At 36.1% G+C, this 15423-nt stretch overlaps 1 protein-coding gene and 1 long non-coding RNA gene across 2 annotated transcripts in view; one reads left to right on the top strand and one right to left on the bottom strand.

Moving 5' to 3' along the window:
* The window catches only part of DNAH9 (dynein axonemal heavy chain 9), a 546775-nt gene that overhangs the window by 57448 nt on the left and 473904 nt on the right, over window positions 1-15423 (bottom strand). Inside the window, exons 57-59 of the mRNA XM_074225133.1 lie at window positions 12323-12516; window positions 11039-11187; window positions 3729-3856 (exon numbers count right to left, since the gene is read on the bottom strand). Of these exons, the coding sequence (XP_074081234.1) occupies window positions 3729-3856; window positions 11039-11187; window positions 12323-12516 (471 nt within the window). The remainder of the gene's footprint in view (window positions 1-3728; window positions 3857-11038; window positions 11188-12322; window positions 12517-15423) is intronic.
* On the top strand, window positions 2759-13703 carry LOC141514359 (uncharacterized). The gene is made up of 3 exons (XR_012476010.1): window positions 2759-3128; window positions 5291-5407; window positions 12455-13703. It is a non-coding gene; the product is annotated as an uncharacterized LOC141514359 (long non-coding RNA).

The following is a 15423-nucleotide window of genomic DNA, read 5'->3' as shown; positions in this document are numbered from 1 at the left end:
GCTCAACATATGTCAGTGATCAATGAATGTGTAACAAATAGTTGACTCATTCTTTGAGGAATACATTCATTATTGCTGTCTGGTTTTAGAGTTCCTAGGGCATCAAGGATTGTCCTAGAGCCTAATTTCTCTGAGAATTTAGGAAGTTAGTGAAGTGTGTGTGTGTGTGTGTGTGTGTGTGTGTGTGTGTGTGTGTGTGTGTGTGTGATATTTTAGTATCTTTGAGAAATTAGAGTGTTTGGTTTCCGCAGGATATGACAGGCTGTAGTTAGGATCTGCCATAACAATACAAAGCCTACATGTAGGAATGTGGAGGTAAAACAAAGGGAAAGATCATCAAAGAAATGACCCTGACCAATCACTGAACTGGAAAAGGTCCTCTAATCTGACATGAAGGTGCCTTGGTCAAAGCGAGGTCAAAAATCAGTTTGAGCTAGTCAGGAGTTGACCTACAGTCTCTGACCTTTTGCAAGCATGCTTGCTTAATAAGGTCCATGCATATTAACCTACACTCCCCCAGGTACAATTGAGGTTCATCAGTATAAAATACATCATATGACCAGGGAGGGGGAAACATCTTAAGAGGTGTCATGAGGTGGGTGTATCTTTTAGATTGTACCCCTAATAATGAGGACCCATCAGGACTCAGAAGGGAGGGGAAAAAAGCCTTCTTATATTAGGTTCAACATTGTCACAATTTGGAATGCTCCCTTCTAGAAGGAGTGTTTGTTCCTATAGGAATTTTAAGTAAAACCCTTCAATCACTCCTGGCTAAGTTTCATTATCAAAAGCAGTTATAACAGTATCTTTGTGGAGAAGTGAGCAGCTTGTGCTAATTTTGGAGTAGGACCTTACCTGGGATATTTCTAAAAGGTTAATAACATATTTCTCCAGTATTTAAGGAGACTAAAGATTCCAGGCTTTTCTGGATTACACTTCTCAAGGATTGTAATTCAGTTTAGCTCAGGACCTTGAAGAATTTCCGGAGCCAATATATTCCTCTGGAAGATTCAGAAGATTTGGAATTTGGATTTTTGAGATTTGCTTGAATACAAAGCAGATCTCCTTATAGAAGATGATACTCTAAGTCATCTAGTAGGACTTAAAATCTTGGGGCAATTTAGGCTCTCTACTAAACTGCCCCAGATCTAGGGACATTAATAAGTGCTCTTTGACCCCTGAATATCAGTTATTCTGCTCTAAATCCTCCTGAAGAGCTCCTTAGAATGACAAGATAGTCTTAAAGGCAGTATTTTGGAATAAGCCAGAAGAATGTGAGTAAAGTTTTTTCCTTTTCTTTTAGTCCCTGCCAGGGTCTCCAGACATAGTCAAGGAAGGAAGCAATGCTTGCATAGATTTTCTCTATGTGGCAGAAGAGTCAAATTGACAGCCTTTTGGGGGAACCCAAAAAACCCCCCTAGTGCACTGAATCAAATTAAAATGTAAATGTTTTACAATTATGTGTAACAAAATACAATACAACAAAGATAATGTTAATTCATGGTTTTTAAGGTCAATATGGTTCCTACAGAGATCGTTGGGGGATCCTGAATAATGAACCCCTTTCCCAACATTCAGAACTGTTCTAAGAGTCCTTAATGAGTCCTTGCTATGACTTGGAAAACTAGTTATGACTTGTTTGCAGACACTATTGCTCCTGTCTCTGCTCAAGGTCCCTCTATTGCCTCTGACCCTGCCCAAGGCCTTTTGATATTCTGATTGCCCCTTATCAGTTCTCACTGCTCTTATCCAGCTGAGGCTCTCTTTGTCCTTCATTTTTGAAGGAGACCACAACTTTATAGGGAGGTGATGCCTTGACAAATTAATTGTATTTGAGTGAAGGGAGTGCTGTGCTGAGACACCAGTCTCACTTTCTCCTCCATAGTCATTTGTGTCCAGTGGTCAGATATGAAACAGGATGACTGGAGATGACCCTGGATGTGAGGCAATCAAGGTTAAGTGACTTGCCCAATGTTACACAGCTAGTGTGTGTTAAGTGTTTGAGGCTGGATTCGAACTACTGTCCTCCCAACTCCAAGACCAGTGCTCTGTAACACCTAGATTTGTCCTTTACTTTTTGTGATGATCTTAGTCTGTCTAAAGGCACTTATTTTCAGTACCTGGGGTCTTCTTTGATATCTAAAGGCCCTCGTTAAAAAAGTACATTTATGGGGTGGCTAGGTGGTACAGTGCATAAAGCACCGGCCCTGGAGTCAGGAGTACCTGAGTTCAAATCCGGCCTTAGACACTTAATAATTACCTAGCTGTGTGGCCTTGGGCAAGCCACTTAACCCTATTGCCTTGCAAAAACTAAAAAAAAAAAGTACATTTATAACTTAATTATAAGTTCTAACTGTCCCTTGGTATTGCCAACTTTTGACATCTAGAACCACTTCACATAGATGTAATAATTTAACTGAGATCATTTTTTCTCTTTTAGTCCTTCATTTCTCCCTTTATAAATGAGCATATGTCAGATCTTTCTTTGCAAGAGAACCTCCCCTTCTAAAGGCTAGGAGACATCTACATTTCATGAATTCTTTTGTAGACCTCCCATGCTGGTTCCTCTTCAAGATCCGGTTTCTATTTTGAATTTGACTTCATTGTTCTTAGACTTCCTTTAATCAAATAGGTCACCTAGATTTTGATCATAAAATCAAATTCATAACCTCAGAAATACAAAGTAATCAAGAAGAGTAGAACCTATGAATTCTGAGTAAAGAAGGCTCAAAAATTTGAATGTGTCAGAACACAAGGTTCAAGTTAGCACAGGGTTTGTAATTTTTTTGTTGCTGGTTAGAATTGGGCAAGAGGATCAGCTATTCATGGGAACAAAAGTGGTTAATAAAGGGCAATTCTTTTGTTCCCCTTCCCAAGTGGAGTTCAGAATCACAAGTTCATTACCCAAAGAGTTGCTGCTATTTGACCCTTATTCTTGAAGAGGAACACGACATCAGGGAGATGATGCAATGACATGCCATTGAACTGGATTAAAATGAGAGAGGGCTGTACAAAGCCACCATTCTCACTAACTCCTCTGGAGCCATCTGGTTCAGTGGCAAGATATAGCGTGTATCATGACAACTGAACATAGCCCTGGATACATTGGAGACCTTGACCTTTTTAAGGTAAGGTAACTTAAAAGGTATCAGTTGGACTGAGACAATGCCCTCTAAGGAAGAGATGAGATAAAGAAGAGCCTCTTTTACCTAGTCAAAAAAAAATCAATCTGGGAGGGGGAAGACCCATGGAAGACTCAGAAACAATTGCTATTTCCATTCATTCTGAGCAACAGGGCCCAAACAAAGACTTCCTGAGTTTTGACTGGGACTTTATGTTACTCAATAAGAACCAGAGGATCAAAAAAGTTACTGGATGAGGGGAAAAGTCATTCTCTTCCCAGCACCATGACAATTCAAGAGGTTCAGGAGGCCATCATCATCTTCTTTTCTCTTAGATTTATAGTTTTTGGAGGAGATTTCCCCCCAAAAGGTAGTTCTTTCAATTCTTAAACCCCTCAAATAACAAGAAGGCAACTGAATGTGAGATTCAAAATCAAAACTGACAGTCAATTTTTTGAAACCAAAACAAAGTATTACTCTTAATTCAAGGTCACAGATCTTCTTACTTATTAAGAAGACAGAATAGATGGTAGGGGGATAGTAAAATTTATGAAAGTCTCTATAAATTTAAAAAATTAATTATAGAGGGCTCAAAGTGGATGATACCTGCAAGATGACCCAGTGACCATTCTTGGCTGCCAGATCCAATGCAGCCTCTGCCACTACCTCTTGTCCTTGACCCAAGGACACATTGTGGAAGTTTTGATTGTTGAAGGTATAACCAAGTTTCTTCCCTAAAAAGGAATAAGGAATGTTTCATCAGTATTTTTCTTGGCTTGTTGTTCCTTTATATCATTTATCTCTTATATGGGCACATATATATTCTTCCAGCTATAGATATACGTAAACTCACATAAATATACATAGTATCATACCAAATATTTTCTTACTCTGGATTTTGAATATCATTCCCTCAGGTTTTGCTCTGATATGTTTCTATATTCCTAAAACAAATTATATAGCTATAAGAAATATTTTAAGAATAAATACTTGTTGGGGCAGTTAGGTGGTGCAGTGGATAGAACACCAATCCTGGAGTCAGGAGGACCTGAACTCAAATCTGATGTCAGACACTTAATAATTACCTAGCTGTGTGACCTTGGGCAAGTCTGCCACTGCCTTGAAAAAGCCAAAGAATAAATACTTGTAGATTATACCAAATTATCTGTTTTATAGTTAGTCTCATCCTAATGATACATAGAAACAAATTCTATAATATTTTATACTGTTAAATTTTGTTAATTGTGGAAGGCTATTTGCTCCCAAGATGTAAACTGATCCCTATTGTTTTATTGTTAAAATTTGTACCCTCTCCTCATTCCCCCTTCACCCATCTTCAGGTTTAACTTAGAAGTCATGCACCTTGGGATGGGAAGAACCAGTAGGTAGTTTGCCATTGGAGGACACCTGGCCCAGGTGTTAGACCAATCCTTGAGCACCAACCCACAACAGAAGTGTATTTTAGAAGAAGTACCACCCCTCTTTGCTCTCTTCTTGACTCTAGTTTTATCCTGAAGGATGGCTTTCTCTCATTCTCTTTTTTTTTTGTGTTTTTTTTTTGTTTTAGGTTTTTGCAAGGCAAATGGGGTTAAGTGGCTTGCCCAAGGTCACACAGCTAGGTAATTATTAAGTGTCTGAGACTGGATTTGAACCCAGGTACGCCTGACTCCAAGGCCGGTGCTTTATCCACTACACCACCTAGCCGCCCCTCTCATCCTCTTTTTTAGGCCCTGTGCTCGTAACTTAAGCTCTTGGATGTATCACACCCCTCCCCCCATGCCATGCAGTTGGACTAAGCCAGCCCTCATGGCTGCCTGTCTTTTTTCTCCCCTCCCTCTCTCTCCTTCCCCTCCGTCTCTCCCCTACCTTCCTCTTCCCTCCTCTCTCTCTCTCTTTCACAGACACACACACACACACACACACACACACACACACACACACACACACACAGAACTTCCCCTAGTTGGTCCCCTCCCTGGTTCCAGTCAACTCTGTTTGATTATTCTTTCTCTCTATCTCTCTTTATCTCTCTGCATCTGTCTCTGTCTCCCAAGCAACCTTGCCTAGCCTTTTGTTATTCACTCTGTCCTAAAATATCTGTTGAGTTTCTCTGAGAGGAGAAAGTTTTAACTTGTAATATAAAATTCTGGTTTTTTTTTTTTTTTTAGTATCCCTGGATCTTCTAGCTTTTGGTGACCCTCAAATCTCATTGACAATACTAAGTAGTCACCAAGAAACAGCAACTCTGAAAAGGAACCCTCATGTTTTATAGCTCTCAGTTCTGGGTATGTATGAATAAAAAACACATTTATAAAGTACTTACTATTTGCCAGATACTGTTCAATGCAGAGGATACAAAAACAAGTAAGACAATCTATTCTTTTCATCATTACTGATGAGCAATTATTTAATAGAATTATTGTCTATAAGCTATAAGTATATTATTTAAATGGTAAAATATATAATTGAATATAAATTAAATTATAATTTATAATTAAATTTCAAGATATAAAATAATTTAGCAACTTATTCGTCTAGTGAGGAAGACTTTATATAAAAATCAATAATTTTGTTCAGAACTAAGGAGTACTTAAGTTCAGACACATGAGAGGAGATTTGAATCCAGAAACATCTTAAACTTTTCTTGCACAGTGCCTCAGGTGTATTGATCTCAAGATTATATATATGCATCCTACAAAATGTAGTAACATTGCTAAAATTTATTGTACCCTTTACAAGACCAGATATAGGGCATTTAGTTCAATAGGTTTTGAGATATTGGCTATTGCCTTGGTTTTGGGGTACTGCTTTTATTGTCTTCCTCTTTTTGCTCATTTCTTTTCCTCTGTTCTTTCAGTTTGAGGTATCTTCAGTTAAATTACGTGGCCTCTCATTAACCACGCCTATTGCTTTTAGATTGACTGATTTATCTAATTTTATAAAACCTCCCTTTTAAATCATAGGATATGACAGTAATATTGTATAGATTGGTATTTACCAGACCTTTTGAAAAAACAAAAACAAAAAGCAGTTTTATCAAAATATCAGTACATAAATGTATAAAATAATCAGATTTTTTGAAATTAGTCATTATTATTATGCATGTCAAAATATAATAAAAATAATGATGATATTCATGATGATATTTTTCACAACTATATTCCTGGTAAAAAGTCTTATTTCTTTTAATAGTACTCAATTTTTCTGTCTCAGTCACCTTTGCCACTAGGTGAGAAGGCAAGACTTGTGAGTATTTCCCTCTAGGTTAATGATAAACTCAGAAAGACAATGAACAGGATACTAGAAGACTTGTCCTGCTCTCCTGATGCTTAAAGTCCAGGAAGAGATAACAATTCATCAGATAGTATTAGATAGTAGACTAGTATCTAACTATGAATCCAGCAATTTATCAGATAGTATGAGGATGATAATCTCAGAGGAGCAATTGGGCAACTTAAAATTGTGCAACCTTCATTGTCAGTCCACCCCTATTGTTGGTTCTTAGATAAATATTCCCCTCTCTCTCAATTCAGGGTAGTCTTTACCACAACAGTCTCTACCAGTAGGTTAAAGGTAAACCCCAGAGAATAAAACTTCATGTCTAAACTATATATTCTGTCATTTTATTTTAATCCAATATTTAATCGTTTACAGTTTTAGGGTTCATAGCAAATTCTTTAGAATCTGTGAAAATGAGGGATTGTAGCTGATTCCAGGAGAATTCTGGAAGAAAATTCTTTTAAAGAGAGTAAAGAAGTTTGGAATTAGTGTGACATTCTTCATTTTGTTGCATTTTTGTTGCATTTTGCCTTATCCTCAACTCCCCCTTTCAAAGAGACTAGGATGAACTGCTGTATTGCTATAGCTAAAGAGGGTATTTGTTGTGATCATAAGGAAAATGATTGGTAAATTATCCCCAAGTGCCCTTAGGTCTCCAAGTCAGGGAAAGATGTTATTATTCTGCCAACTGAACAACTCCTCTGAGGTTTGTTTTTCTCTCTCCTTTCCACAAGGGGAAGGGAATCTAAGCAGAAAAGTCATTTTCTGCTCCTGCAGTCAGAATTATTGGAGCTGGTCACTCTAAATCCAACATATCATGTTTTTCCATTCTTTTTCTTTGCCCCCTAGTAATAGTAGTAGCAGAGGCAGTTAACATTTATAGAGTACTTAATGGTTTGCAGAGCACTTTTAAAATATTTCATTTTATCCTCATAACAATCCCCTGGGAAGTAGGTGCTCCTATTATCTCCATTTTACACACTGAAGTGGACAGAGATTAATTGATTTGTCACAGGTTAAACAGCCAGTGCTGTATTGTGTATTTCACTTTATATAACATAAATTAGCAGTAGCTAATTTCTTTATATTAATGAGAATAAGCAGTATTAAGGAAAAGAAAAGGAGAAATGGAACAGTCTGTGGGCAAATAGGAGCAGTTTGGGATGCTGCTAAATGCTTCCTTCACTGACACAGTCATGGGAGAGATTACCTTAAGGGATAATTGGGGTCATCTCATTAAACCTGATCCAATCACTTCATCTACTGCTTAATATCTCTCAGTCCCGCATCACCTTCATTGCTAATACTGTTAACTACAGTAGCAGCAGCCAAAGCTGCTGTCTTAGAACAACTATAATTCTTAGATTTTGTAGGCTAATCTAGAGTAGCACAAATGAGTGGCTATTTAAGTGTCTATGTAAATTGTCTTGATAAGGTCTTCTCCACTTTCTGGGGATATTCTGCAAAAAAAGGGGCAAATTTTCTAGTCTCCCAAACATTTCTCAAAGAGCTTAGGTATATATCAGTCTGCTACTTTGGGATCCATATGATTGCCAAGTTTCTTTTTAAAAATTTTTCTTTATTTAAGGCAATGGGATTAAGTGACACAAGGTCACACAGCTAGGTAATTATTAATTGTCTGAGGCTAGATTTGAAGTCAGGCCCTCCAGGGTTGATGCTCCATTCACTCTGCCACTTAGCTGCCCCCAAGTTTCTCAAGAAACCACTTCAAGTTGTTTCTAATTACTTTCTTCACCAACCATTGGAAAGTGACTTTATGCCTACAAGATAACATGAAGATGATACCCAAATTCGTAAAACAGCTGGACAGATCATGCTGGACAGATGAAAGCAGATTTCTTGTCTACCTCAACCATAGAAATTGATGGCATCTACTATACAAGTCCAAGTCTTAGGATTATCTACTGACTACTTAGCAAGGTCATTGTGTTGTGTCCATATTAGCTTTTGGTGTTGTTTAAAGTCCAGTAATCTATTTACTTTCATATACTTCTATTCTTTTTTACTATCATCACTATGGGTTATATATAAGGGTTGCTGGATTTTGATGACATCATTAATTAATTTTCTTTGAAATGGTTTCTCAGCTTTGCCAATGTGGAAAATTTTGTTCAGAATAATCATGAATCAGTGAATTAGATTCTATGGATTGCATCCTCCATCTCACTCATGCAGAAGGAGAATGCATGGTCTCTCTGTCCAACAAATCTACACATTTTTCTAGTACTGGGTAGTCAGCAAAATGATTAGACCTTCAAAGTCCAGTCTAGAATTTAAAAAGTCAGTATTCTTTTGATGTTCACAATCACTTTTTTGTGTCTCTCTCCTTCTTTTAGGCTTTTGCATAGTTTGTGTAGGTGGTCAGTATGTAGGATTTGGAACTCTGCTTATTGCTGACATTATTCTTCTAGTATTTTGAATTGGTTCCAATTAATACTTATAATTCAATAATTATTAGTAGATCTGGACATTCCAGAGCCACAGAGTACATTTTTTTTTGTTGAGATGAATAAGTTCCTTAAGGAACTTGGAGCTCACTTTATGTAGTCTAAGGTATCTTTATCACTCAATCCACTGTTCACATCCTTTCCTAGGTTTTAAAGTAACTTTCCCTCAAATGTGTCTCATAGACTGATTGGAAGATAATGGTAATAAGAAATCCATTGTTCAGGACAGCATTGCAGTCCCAGTTTTCCATCTTCACCTTCATCTCTATAGGATTCCAGGAGGAATAGATGCATACATAATTAATAAAGAGGTAAATGTAATTTCTCAGGATGCAGGGCAACCTCTTTTCCTGAGCTGACTTAAGTTTCTCAAAGCTAAGTTGAAATGTTAGCTTTTGCATGACCCAAGCTATATTTTTATTGGCATATCCAACATATGTATTTATTGCCCTGTAATGCCTTATTGTAACAAAAGAGGAGATCTATTTTTTTCAGATTCCATTTTGATGGAGGTGTTTGTGTTTCAGGTCTTTGGGCTCTCCATTTCTTGATTCCCTACCTTTCCAAGAACAGTCTCTCTCTCTCTCTCTCTCTCTCTCTCTCTCTCTCTCTCTCTCTCTCTCCCTCTCTTTCTCCCCGCCCCCCCCCCCCCCCCATTCTATTTAATGACACAAATGGCCTATGGCCTCTACAAGGGGTTAAGTTGGGCTTAGTTCAGCAAGTGCGCTATTAAGCAACTGTCAGGCCCATCATACTTGTCCAAGCCTGAGAAAAGGAGAGAGTCCAAATCTTACTGAAACCAAGGTGGAAGCTGGCAGACTTGCAGTCTGGACTGGTATTTAAGATAAAAGTAATTTTTTGGTTGACCAAGGAGCACTGAAATTTCCTTAATAGCCTGACTAAAACTTTTCCTTCCATCCACACTCAAACCCCTTTAAAAAAGGGTTTGATTCGAAAACCTTAGGAAGGGGAGGGGAGTAAGAGGTGTTGTTTATTTTTAAATTGTTTTATTTTTTTTAAATTATAGGCAGCTTAGAACAGCAGTTTGCTGACATTAAGAAAAAATTCTGTGGAAACTGCTATAAGATCTCTTATAGATCATACTATCATGCTCTATGTATTAGTAACTGGACAACTTTGCTGACTTATTTATGACATAAGCTGCACTACAAAGTCTTCATCGTTGCCATAGAGAACCATAATTGTACTTTTATATCACCTCCATTTTTCTTTTATTATACCACTTTTATTATACCACTTTTATTATACCATTTTTCAAACTAAGATTGTTATTCCCACTATTTCACCATCTATCAATTATTTACTGTCAGATGTGGAAGGGGTGTGTGTGTGTGTGTGTGTGTGTGTGTGTGTGTGTGTGTGTGTGTGTGTCCATATACATGCCTTTGCCTTACAAAGCACTTCATGCTTCTTCTGGATCAGTAACAGAGGAAAAGTTAACAAGCACATATCTTCCTTAAGGAACAGGACACAATCAATCCATTAGGATTATCACCACAGAGATCAGAAACATTAGGAAAGGTAAAGGAGCTGTGAATTTATACTGGTTCCATCTGAGTTTCTGGGAACCCTGGCCCCACTGGGCTTCTGGGTGAACTGGCTAAGGCAACTATTCCAGGGCTCATATATAACTGGTTTCTAGCCTAGGTAGGCACTTAGATTCTTCTCTCTTCCCCTCAGTGTCTTTCCTACCCACCCTACCCTGAACCCTGTACCATGCAACTAACATGAATGAGCAGCCACAACCAGGTCCATTCTGTTTCTTTTCTATTTGCTTCCTCTTTACATAATTCTCCTTGATCCACTTAAGGACTTTATAAAAATCCATCAGATTTTGCTGGTTTAAGGTGCCTAATTCTACCCAGAGCCCTGGTGGACCTGACTTATTTCTTTGACTAGCCTTCTGATTGTAAGTATGTTCCAGTCAATAAATTTGTTGCTTTTCCTTTGTACTGATCATTACCAAACTTTGATAAAACAACTGAATGTTGAATATAATAATATTCAATTATATTATTCCTTAAAAGTAAAAAATAAGCTATTATGAAATATTTTCCCTTTTTATGCTCTACTTTGCAAATGGAAATACTAATTTTATTTGTTTCTTGGTATTGGCTTAGTGTTGGTTCTGATGTGAAGTCCTCTTACCTTCTTTCTCTACATCCTTCAGTGGGTCAACACCTGGAGACAGGATGAAGAACATAGGAGTTGCAGGTCCTGATTCTTCAAAGGAAGTAGAGAAATCTAGTGCTCTGCCTACCACATATTTGCTTCCTAACTTTTCTTCCACAAAACCTCTGCCAGGGAAAAATTAACAGCAAGTGACTTAATTTTATAAATGAAGAAGCAAAGTCAGAAGAAGTAACTTTCTTAAGGTTACACATATCATTAGTGGTAGAGTGAGGACTAGAACCAAGGTTTCCTAACTTAGACTTCTGTGATCTTTCCTTGAAATATTAATGTGAAATTAATATTTATTATATTTTATAAAATCAAACAATCTAAAACATGGAGAAAGTACAAACCAGTTCAGATGCAAAGTCCTAGGATATTTCAGATGAATACTATAGAGCAGGAAATCTGTATTAAGATAAGTTGTGAAGAGTGAAGATTGAGAGATTCTCCCAGGAACACCATGATGTTAGAAAGGTAGTGTTCTGGTTTGATGTTTTTGGGAATGCATATGAGAAAAGGAACCTGCTCTGGTATCTCCAGCACATTTCACCAATGTATGAAGTGGAGAAGAATGACTGGATTTTCACCAGTAATTCAATGATGCATTGCAAAAGAGAGATCAGGATGTGATTGGAGAGAGCAACCATCTCTCTCCTTCTTATTCTGGAAAGCAGAACGTAAAGACATTAATCAAATTGGTAATATAGAAGGATTTTCTGTAATATTTCACTGGATAAACCTCATTTTATTTGTAAAATAAGATGATCAGACTAAATGATCTGTAGGGTTCCTTCTAGCTCTAAAGCTGTGATCACCTTTGATAACTTTATTAATAGAAGTGAGTCTATGAATGTGACATGGACATGTACTTGACTTGTAGGCTCCATGGTAACCTCAGAGTAAACTGACCCATTCTGTTAACATTGTTCCCATTTTTCATTACTTTCCAAATTCTTGTCCCTCTGCACTGATCATGGTGTGATCAGTATTGCTCTTCCTCTTCTTATTCAGTCCCAAATTGCCACTCTGATATTTTAAAAAAAATAAACTGGTACAGCAAGGGAATGTAAAAATTAAGTCCTGTAGGGAATAACAGGATTGAGAGTTTTCAATGCAGAGAGTTTATGCCACTAAATACTCACGGTCCTTAACTCTAACTATTCCTTTGAATGGTTTTGAGACCTGTTCCCTTGATTGTCTTGATGTCCTTCCCAGAACAGATAAAAGTTAAACTCTCTGTCAAACTGGAATCTTTACCTCATAGCATATGTCATTCGATCAGGTCTCATTGCCCTCATCATACACAGTTGTTGCAGAGATGACTTGTTTTTCCACTCCTGTGGGAATTTCTCCTTCTCAGGGCATTCTGACTCCACAAATTTTTTCCAGCGTTTGGCAGATCCTTCAATGTCCCGATCCAGATTACAGAATTCTTCCATTGATGAAAGAGCCTGGGATAGTTCAATGTACACAGGTAAGAAATATTTTTCTTATCTCATAGGAAAAACAAGTGACTTGGAAAACAGATTAAGAGGAAAAACAAGAGCTTAGATATTATGTTTCAAAAAAAAAATCATAAAACTGTTCAAATGTCTTAGAAACAAAGGACATAATAAATATCAAAAGAATTTATTAGTCACTTCTGGAAGAAATCCTAAATTGAAAACTCCAAGTAATATTATAGGCAAAATCCAGAGTTCCAGATCAAGGAAAAATTACTTTTAGCAGTAAGAAAGAAAGAATTCAGGTGCCAAGTAGTCACAATCATGATCATGCAAGATTTGACAGCTACTAAATAAAGAAGAGTGTGGAGAATATGAGATTCCAAAAGGCAGAGAATGTTGACTTAGAACCAAAAATAACTTACTCAACAAAACTGAGTATAATACTATAGGGAAAAAAATTGATCATTAATGAAATTGAGAACTTCTAAACATTTCCAATGAAAAGACCAGAATTAAATAGAAAATATAACATTCAAACACAGGTTTCAAGAGAGGCAAGTAAAGGGAAATATGAGTGAGAAATCACAAAGGACTAAACCAGGTTAAATTATTTACATTCTTGTATGAGGAGATGATTCATGTAACTCCTCAAATTTAATCATTGCTTAATTAGGGGGAGTCTAAATAGACAGAGGACCTGGGTGACATTCTAGTCATTCTATTAAATTTGGGTGATCTTAAAAGAAGAATTGAGGATCAGGAAATAGGAATGCACTGGGAGAAGGGGGAAGGAAGAGAAAACTGGGACATTTATCTCACATAAATGGGGTTTTATCTCACATAAATGGAAAGAAGAATTTATATAAGAAGGAGGGGATGGATGAAACAACACATGAATCTTGCTCTCATTTGAACTGTTCAAAAAAGGGAAGCAAAACAGAAGGAAGCAGGGGGAAAAAAGAGAAGAAACAGCATAAGAAATAGGATAGCAAGAACTACATAGATGGCAATCATACCTTAAATACAAATAGGACAAACTCACCCATAAAATGGAGGATGCTAATCTAATGGATTAGATATCAAAATCAAGCAATATGCTGTTTATGAGAAACCTACTTGAAATAGAAAGTTACACACAGAAATAAAACAAGAGGCTGGAGCAGAAATCTATCATCAGTATTAAAGATATAGGTACACATGATATAGCATCTAAATTCTTAAAGGAAAAAGTTAAATGATTACAAAAGGAAAAAGAAAATAAAACTATAATGGTGAGGTAACCTGAATTTACCCATCTAAAACCTAGATAAATCAAACAATTAAAAACGATGTTAAGAATAGAATTTTGAAAAAATGACTAGAATTTTCAAAAAGCTAGATATAATAACACAGTGGAGAATATTGATTGGAACCAGAAAGGAATATATCTATTTCTCAGTTGTACATGGCACCTTCACAAAAACTGACCATGTGTTCAGAGCATAGATTTTACAAACAAAAGGAAAAAATTAGAAATATTAAGTACATTATTGAGCAACTATAACGCAAAAAAATTATGCTTAATAAAGGACTTTTGAAGTAAAACTTAAAAAGTCATTTGAAAATTAAAGAACTCAGTCCTAAAGAATGGGTGATGCAAAGAATAAGTCACAGAAACAATAAATAATTTTAAGATAATGTCAACTAAGACAATATACCAAAACTTGTGAGATGAGAGCAAAGCAATACTTAAGGGAAATTTTATATCTAAGTGCTTTTATCAATTAAAAAGAAGCAGAATAGATCAATAAATTGGGTATTCAATTAAAAAAGCTTAGATAACCAATCAATTAAATATCTTTGATTAAACAGCAAAATAGAAATCATGAAAATCAAAGGCGATATTAACAAAATTGAAAGTTAAAAAGAATTGAACAATTAAACTAATAATACTTTTAAAAATTTAAATATTTTCCCAACTACATGCAATATAGTTTTACCAATTTTTTTGTAAGATTTTGAGTTTTACTCAAATTTTTTCTCCCTCCCTCCCTTCCCTTCACCCTTCCTCTGACAGAAAGGAATCTGATATAGGCTCTATACTTATAATGATGCTAAACATAGATTGATAACTAATAAAACATTAAAAAACTCCAACATAATAGATAAGTCAAAATTAATTGATTTTTTACTTTCTTTTTTGAAATAAAAAAGAAAGTAAAAAATCAATTAATTTTGGGGAAGCTAGGTGGTACAGTGGATAGAGTACCAGCCCTGGAGTCAGGAGGACCTGAATTCAAATCCAGCCTCAGACACTTAATAATTACCTAGCTGTGTGACCTTAGGCAAGTCACTTAACCTCACTGCCTTGCAACCCCCCCCAAAACAAACCCCGACACCTAATTAGTTTCAAAAACAAAAAGGGTGAATTCACAAAGAGGAAGAAATAAATGCAATTATTAGGAGGTATTTTACTTTCAACCACATACCAAAAAGACCATGATAAATTAAATGAAATGTATGAATATTTACAAAAATATAAATTGTCCTAATAGGAAATAGAATACTTAAATAACCTTATCTTAGAAAACAAAACTGAATAAGCCATAAATATACTCTCAGAGAAAAAGTCTTGGACCAGATGAATTTAAAGGTGAATTCTACCAAACATCTAAACAATTATTAATAATAATAATAACATAAACTTTGAAAACAATTAATAAAGAAGGGATCCTTCTTTGACAAATTCTTTCTATGACAAAAAAATGATCTTGATACCCAAACCATAGAGTCAAAACAGAGAGGAAAAATCTTGTAGAATAATTCTCTAATGTATATTGATGCAAAAATTTTAAATACTAGTATTTTAAATATTAGTAAGGGGAGTAAGGTCATATACTAACCCTTGCTTGGATTTATTACAGGAATGTAGGA

Source organism: Macrotis lagotis, chromosome 2 (genome assembly GCF_037893015.1).
Source record: "Macrotis lagotis isolate mMagLag1 chromosome 2, bilby.v1.9.chrom.fasta, whole genome shotgun sequence".
In the NCBI taxonomy this organism is placed as follows: domain Eukaryota; kingdom Metazoa; phylum Chordata; class Mammalia; order Peramelemorphia; family Peramelidae; genus Macrotis; species Macrotis lagotis.
This window is presented reverse-complemented; position numbering and strand designations above follow the sequence as displayed.